Source organism: Myotis davidii, unplaced genomic scaffold (assembly GCF_000327345.1).
Source record: "Myotis davidii unplaced genomic scaffold, ASM32734v1 scaffold187, whole genome shotgun sequence".
Lineage (NCBI taxonomy): Eukaryota > Metazoa > Chordata > Mammalia > Chiroptera > Vespertilionidae > Myotis > Myotis davidii.
The window spans coordinates 5,430,168-5,436,176 of NW_006383018.1; the positions used below are offsets into that span (position 1 = coordinate 5,430,168).

General features: G+C 39.9%; 1 protein-coding gene across 8 annotated transcripts in view; it reads left to right on the forward strand.

The window, feature by feature from the left end:
- The first annotated feature begins 967 nt into the window (after nt 1-967).
- The window catches only part of PPP1R9A (protein phosphatase 1 regulatory subunit 9A), a 230,710-nt gene continuing 225,668 nt past the window's right edge, over nt 968-6,009 (forward strand). For all 8 annotated transcript variants that reach the window (XM_015558301.1, XM_006779231.2, XM_015558300.1 and 5 more), the window contains exon 1: nt 968-2,558. In XM_015558301.1, coding sequence (XP_015413787.1) covers nt 1,167-2,558 — 1,392 coding nt within the window. In that variant the 5' untranslated portion in view covers nt 968-1,166. The remainder of the gene's footprint in view (nt 2,559-6,009) is intronic.

Sequence of the window (6,009 nt, forward strand, 5' to 3'; positions counted from 1 at the left end):
GAGGAGCGGGGGAGGGGAGGGTGTGTGAGGCTGAAGCCGAGGTCCGGGTGGAAGGAGATGATGATCCGATGCCTTACCCCAAACCAGGCACCACACTCTCGAGCCTTTCTTGTTTGTCTGCATGGGCCGTGCATGCGTGCTGGGCCAGGAGCCGAGTTTGGCGACGATTTAAGTGAAAGTGTGTGTCTTCCTCAGCTGACGGTGCGTGGGGGCTGATGGAGCTCGGCCTAATATGAAAATCCCAAACCAAAACCAAATGAAAAAAACCTTTAGAAGATCTTGGAAGTATTTATGGCCGCCCTGATGGGTATGAAATCCAGCTGTGGGCTCCAGGAGAGCAGCACGCCTGCATTGCGTTGCATGTTGAGCTTGTAGTAAGTTAGAGGCAAGCAGGAATAAACACATCAGGGCTGTTAAAGAGAGGTTTCATGGTACATTTGCTTTCTGATCATCACATTCTCATGCTTTTATTCCCATGACATTCTACATCCCTTTCTGTAATTAATAATATCCACTCTGAGGAAACTTCCAAATATTTGCTGTAACCGGACTGAGAGGGAAACGTATTGCCATTTTAAGAACTTGGCTCTGCTTGTTGTGGTCTGATAGTGCACTAGTGTTGCTCTGGGGATGCTGTCAATGAGAACCCTGGACCAGAAGGAGGGAAGGAAGCCTCCGTAGGCATGTTTTGGAGTTTGTAAACATAGTTCCCAAAACTTTTAATTGTAAACAGAAAGAATAGCTTTTATCTGATGTGAAGAGTCCCAAATGAAATTCATGTTTCTGGGCAGTTTGATGATTTCTTAAAGATGTACAAACTGCTGATTTCTTTTTAGGTGATTCACAAAAGCAATCAAAACTTGGGCTAAAGTATTGCTCTTTGAAAAGAAAGTGTATGTTAGTTGAGTAAACATAAATTCAAATAAGTAAATGAATTCAGAAATTCATTCTTTTCTATTACAGATGAACCTCTAGTCTTGCTTTGAAAAAGCCATTTTGTGTAACTCTTGACTGAATAATTTCCTAATACACCTGTTGCGTGGATCCCTGACACAGTATGCTATTTGAGAGGTACTTTTGCTTGATCAAATACTGGTGATTAGAGAAGAGAGGTATTTTTTTTTTCCTGATCATTATGAACATTGGCTTTGCACCCTGAAATAAAAATGTTGAAAACCGAGTCTTCAGGCGAACGAACCACTCTCAGAAGTGCCTCTCCTCACAGGAATGCGTACAGAACTGAGTTCCAGGCACTGAAAAGTACCTTTGACAAACCCAAGTCAGATGGGGAACAAAAAACAAAAGAAGGTGAGGGCTCCCAGCAGAGCAGGGGGAGGAAATATGGCTCCAATGTCAACAGAATTAAAAACCTATTTATGCAGATGGGCATGGAACCCAATGAGAATGCTGCAGTCATTGCCAAAACAAGGGGGAAAGGTGGCCCGTCATCCCCTCAGAGAAGAATGAGGCCCAAAGAATTTCTGGAGAAAACGGATGGCTCAGTTGTTAAGTTGGAGTCCTCTGTTTCAGAGCGAATTAGTAGATTTGACACAATGCACGATGGCCCTTCATATTCTAAGTTCACGGAAACTCGGAAGTTGTTTGAGCGAAGTGGGCATGAATCAGGGCAAAACAACCGTTACTCCCCAAAGAAAGAGAAAGCTGGAGGGAACGAACCTCAGGATGAATGGGGTGGTCTGAAGTCCAACAGAGGCAGCACTGACTCCTTGGACAGCCTTAGCCCCCGGACAGAGGCTGTCTCCCCAACTGTGAGTCAACTGAGTGCAGTATTTGAGAACACCGATTCCCCCAATTCCGTCATTTCTGAGAAGGCTGAAAATGAGTACTCAGTGACTGGGCACTATCCCCTGAATTTACCAGCTGTGACTGTTACCAATCTCGACACCTTTAGTCGTCTTAAGGATTCTGATTCTTGCACTCCTCCAAGCAGACACGGTGACGATGCAGAGGATGCTCAGAAGAGCGACACGTCCCCTGTACCAGAAGTGGCTTCGAAAAGTACCTCTCTCGCTTTGATACCTAGTGAAGAGGCAGAGCTGAGCAAGGAAGCTGAGGACTCCACATCTAACCAAGAGACTCCTGACAGAGTTGACAAAGACGTTCCCGGAGAACCTTGTGCTGGGAACAAGGCAATGCCAGAGTCTGACATCCTCTCCCCGCAGAGTGAGCCTTTAGAAGATGCCAAAGCTAATTTGGTTGGGAATGAGGCAGCAATGACACAGAAGAAAGAGCTTGCAGGTGGTGATTTTATCTCTGCTGATGCTTCTGGATCCAGCTGTGGGAAGGAAGTACCTGAAGATTCAAGTAATATTGAGAGTCCCCATGTTTACATGCACAGTGACTATAATGTATATAGGGTAAGATCCAGGTATAATTCCGACTGGCGAGAGACAGGCACTGAACAGGATGAGCAGGAGGATAGTGATGAAAACAATTACTATCAACCTGACATGGAATACTCGGAAATCGTTGGATTGCCAGAAGAAGAAGAAATCCCCACAAATAGGAAAATTAAGTTTAGTAGTGCTCCAATTAAGGTAAGTAGGTTTTCTCAGTTTGTTTTGCAAGTTTCCCCCCCCCCCCTAAGTTTTCTTAGTAGTATTTGGGCCTAACTGTATGCAGAACAGATTTTGACAACTAGAAGGAATTCAGGGTTGTTGATATACACATGTTGTTGGTGATTTTAAAAGTATGGGAGATATCCATCATATTTCCTGATGTGCTTTAGAGTTGCATAAGCCAGTATCGAGTAATATTAAAGTTGGAGAAGTTTGGGGATTGTGAGATACTTTCCAGTGGACCAGAGTGTGAATATAATATTATGAATACTGAAAACCAGGGGTGTTAGTCTGAAATAGAGTGACTTCTATAACTAATTTTACCTAAAGTTACCCATAAATAATAACATTTTCTGAATCTAAACACGAGGATATCAAGTATAACACACAAAAGGGAGTCTTATGGTAAGCTTGAAATAATACTCTTTATTTCCTAGCTTCAAAAAATCTGAGTTATCCCTTAAGTGTAAGTGGATTGTGAGGAATGTTGGAATTTTTTTTTTTTTTTTGGTACTGCTACTTGGTAGTGAAAGCTTGATTCATGGAAATATATTAGCGGACTTAAATACTTTAATTGGAAAGCTATTACTGTAAATATCTTTGCGTTCAGAATTTGATCTGTAGCTTTAAAGTGAAACTTTGTGAAAGGAAGTTAAGTTGATTTGCCACTCATGGATTTATTTTTACCTCTTGAAAACTGGCTAAATGCCAGCTGAATTCGGATGCTCTATTCTAACGACTTCACTTAGTTCACATTTGGTAGAGGACTAGCACAGAGTACATCAGCAGCGGGTGGTGAAACATTATTAGCTGGTAATGGCAACAGGGTTAAGGAGTGGAGTGTCAGAATCTCCTGGAGCGCTGTTTCAGAGTGTTCTTGCCCCAGCCCCGTCCCAGAATCCTGGCATGCCCTCCTAGGGGAATCTGGAGGCAGCATGTGTAGTTTCAAACCACTTTCTAGGGGCTTCTATCTTACACACTGTATATATGATAGATTTGGAATTTGAGATGATTTCTTACTAAATTTTCTCCTCAAAATCTCTAATCACTGTCTGTTGTCATTTCCATCTTAGGAAACTCCAATATAAGGCTGTAAGATGTGTAGTTTACAAGGCAAAGAGAAATCTGACCTTGATTTAATGATGCAATACTGTTTTGAAATGAAGTTATAACCTGTGAAGTTGTCTACAGGTGTTAGACGGGAAACTTTCATTTCACTAATGTAAGACAGAAGTTCTGGATCAGACCGGCCCATGTCAAGGTCAACTGTGTGTAAACTAGAGATGTGAGTCTAGTTCCTGAGCAAGCTAAGTTTACTTGTAGTGCTTTGCCCCCTACCTTTGTTATTCTCCCCATACCCCCCAAATCCAGGCACTCGCTTTAGTGAGCCTGTTCCGGCTTGTTCAGTGAGCTCCTGAATTTGACAGTTCATGTCCCCTTTGCAAGTGCTCCCATTTGAACATCATTGTTCTACGCCTTAGGAGGAAAGCAATAAGATTAAATTGTTTCACATTGAACAAAGCAAGAATAACTGAAATGAACTCTTCAAGGAGTTTGTTAAAACCAGTGACTGACTCCCTTTTGGGCGAGGGGGACCGAGGGGGGGCGGTGGTTGCAGCTTATGAAAGTTGATCAAGTAGAATGCTACCCATTCAGCCAAATGGGGCACCTGCTATGTATCTGGGTTCTGTGCTGCCCAAAATATAACTGCATAGTAATAGGTTTAATGAACTTTAAAGGATTTATCATTGAAATATGGCTGTTCATATATGATCAAACCAGTTTTGGGATATGATACTTTGAAATTCAAGTGATTTTTCCCCCCTAGTATTGCTTATATCAGTAAGCATTTTGCCTTTTAATTTTTATACAATAAAGATACTGTATATTTCATATAACAAAGAATGAAATAGATTACATATATTTAAGTTTAGCACATTTCACCAAGAACATAGATCAAGCAAAATATTTGTAAAGCAGAGAGATAAATGCCCTGTGTTTTATTGGGCAGTTAACCGTACTAGTTGGAGTGGATTAACTTTACAAACAGAAGATTTCATTCTTTGCCCTTTGTAATGAATACGACAGTTACTCTTTCTTGTTGTTCCCATTGTTTAACATGTAAGTGTGGTTTCACTTGGAAATTTTGAGAGCTACTTTTCTACTGGTGATGTTCGTGATGGTAGTATTTAGATTAATTTGCAATTAAGACTTTGCCTTAGAGAGTAGTAACACTTACTAAATGTATTTATTGAAGGCTTGTGTGTGTATTCTGATGCTGTTTGCTGCAGGAGAACAAAAACTTATTGGGTTATGTCTTTCCTCTGTAAGTTTGTAGAGTCTAGACTTAAACACAAGGTATTTAAACCCATGTAATAGTGTAAAAACTTGTGCCTAAGTGTCTAATGAGTACTTTAAATGTCCTTGGCTGTACTAGGTGCATGGAGTGATCAGGACCTGGTCAATCATTTGGAAGAGAATACACTCAGCTATTTCATATGTGTGTTTCTTTATTCTTTTTATAAAGCATTATTTATAGAATGAGAAGTTATGATTTCCAACCAAAATCTTTTCCTTTGAAATTTAAACACATACTTTTTTTCAGAAGCAATAGGAAGCATATTCCTTACAGAAATGATCTTTAGAACTTTTACATACTTTTTCTGATACTCTCATCTTATTCTTCACAAGGGTAAACATTCTCAACACCTTTAGCCTCTTGTTTTAGTTCTTGTTTATGATCTCAGTGTATGTGATGTCCTCAGTTTCTATTTCAATTCTCCTATAGATATTTTAGATAGATACTTCCCTCGATCATAAATCTAATTTTCAGTCTGGACTTAGAAAGTCATTTGAATCATACCTGATCTTTCTTGTGTAGCCTATTCCTTATATATAATTGCTGGTGACTTTTAGAAATAGTTGGATTGTTTCTTAATGGATAGGTTAATGTGTTTCATAGTGTCCTGGAAAACTATAATGAGATTAATAATAGAAAACATAAAATCCAACTTTGAGATACGGAGTGAAGGAGTGTTATGAACCATGCTAATTTGAGAGATGGAATTATGCCTTTATTCTCAGGAATTTCTCAAAACCAAGAGGTTGAATTAATTAAATTTGTCTTATATAAATCAAGATAGAAAGGGCGACACTTTTTCATTTTTTATGTTAATTCAAAACATTTACTGAGTCCTTACTATATGTTTAGGAACAAGTTAGAAACTGCTGATAGGTGGGAAGTGTACAGCCCATTAGGGATGCCTCTAAGGCTATTCTCAATCCTCTGCTTGGATGATGTTTCTAAGGCCACTGAGACTTTATTAAGGAAGCCATACCCCGTTCTCTGTTTCTGGTAGCCTTATGCCTTTCGGATTGGTGCTCTTGAAACATAGTGTATCTGAAAAGGGATATTTTTCTAATCCTCAGC